Here is a 419-nt window from a genome sequence, read left to right on the forward strand (position 1 = left end):
AGACACTGGGGTGCCAGGAAGGCTACAGGGCAGATGCTCATGGACATCACAAAGGTGAAATAGGAAAGTCTGAGGGAATGAAACAGGGAACATCAAAACACAAGTATTCAAAATATATTTCTCTTCTTTAAGAAATATCTTTAAAAATCAAATTTGGGAAAAGAAATGTATGAAATGCAAAACAAAATCTTACATAGGATCGATCCTGAGCCTCTGATACTCTGGACTGTTGAACAGGATTAGTTCTAAACCCCAAACTTTCAAGGCATTGCTTATAACCTGTTAAGAAAAACAGTAACTTTTCATAAGCCAAACCACTCCATTCCAAATTGAAGAAGTGTAGCTATGTCAGTTGTGTAAACACTTTAAGAAGTATAGCTATGTTAGTTGTGTACCTCATATATAAATTTCTCTAGAAG

The 419-nt window shown here is 35.6% G+C and overlaps 1 protein-coding gene across 1 annotated transcript in view; it reads right to left on the reverse strand.

Moving 5' to 3' along the window:
• Nucleotides 1-189: 189 nt before the first annotated feature.
• Nucleotides 190-419, reverse strand: part of LOC105552386 (ataxin-3-like) — a gene marked incomplete at its 5' end in the record, with an annotated part of 4,691 nt that continues 4,461 nt past the window's right edge. Inside the window, one exon of the mRNA XM_011998041.1 lies at nt 190-279. Coding sequence (XP_011853431.1) covers nt 190-279 — 90 coding nt within the window. The remainder of the gene's footprint in view (nt 280-419) is intronic.

Source organism: Mandrillus leucophaeus, unplaced genomic scaffold (genome assembly GCF_000951045.1).
Source record: "Mandrillus leucophaeus isolate KB7577 unplaced genomic scaffold, Mleu.le_1.0 Scaffold5539, whole genome shotgun sequence".
In the NCBI taxonomy this organism is placed as follows: domain Eukaryota; kingdom Metazoa; phylum Chordata; class Mammalia; order Primates; family Cercopithecidae; genus Mandrillus; species Mandrillus leucophaeus.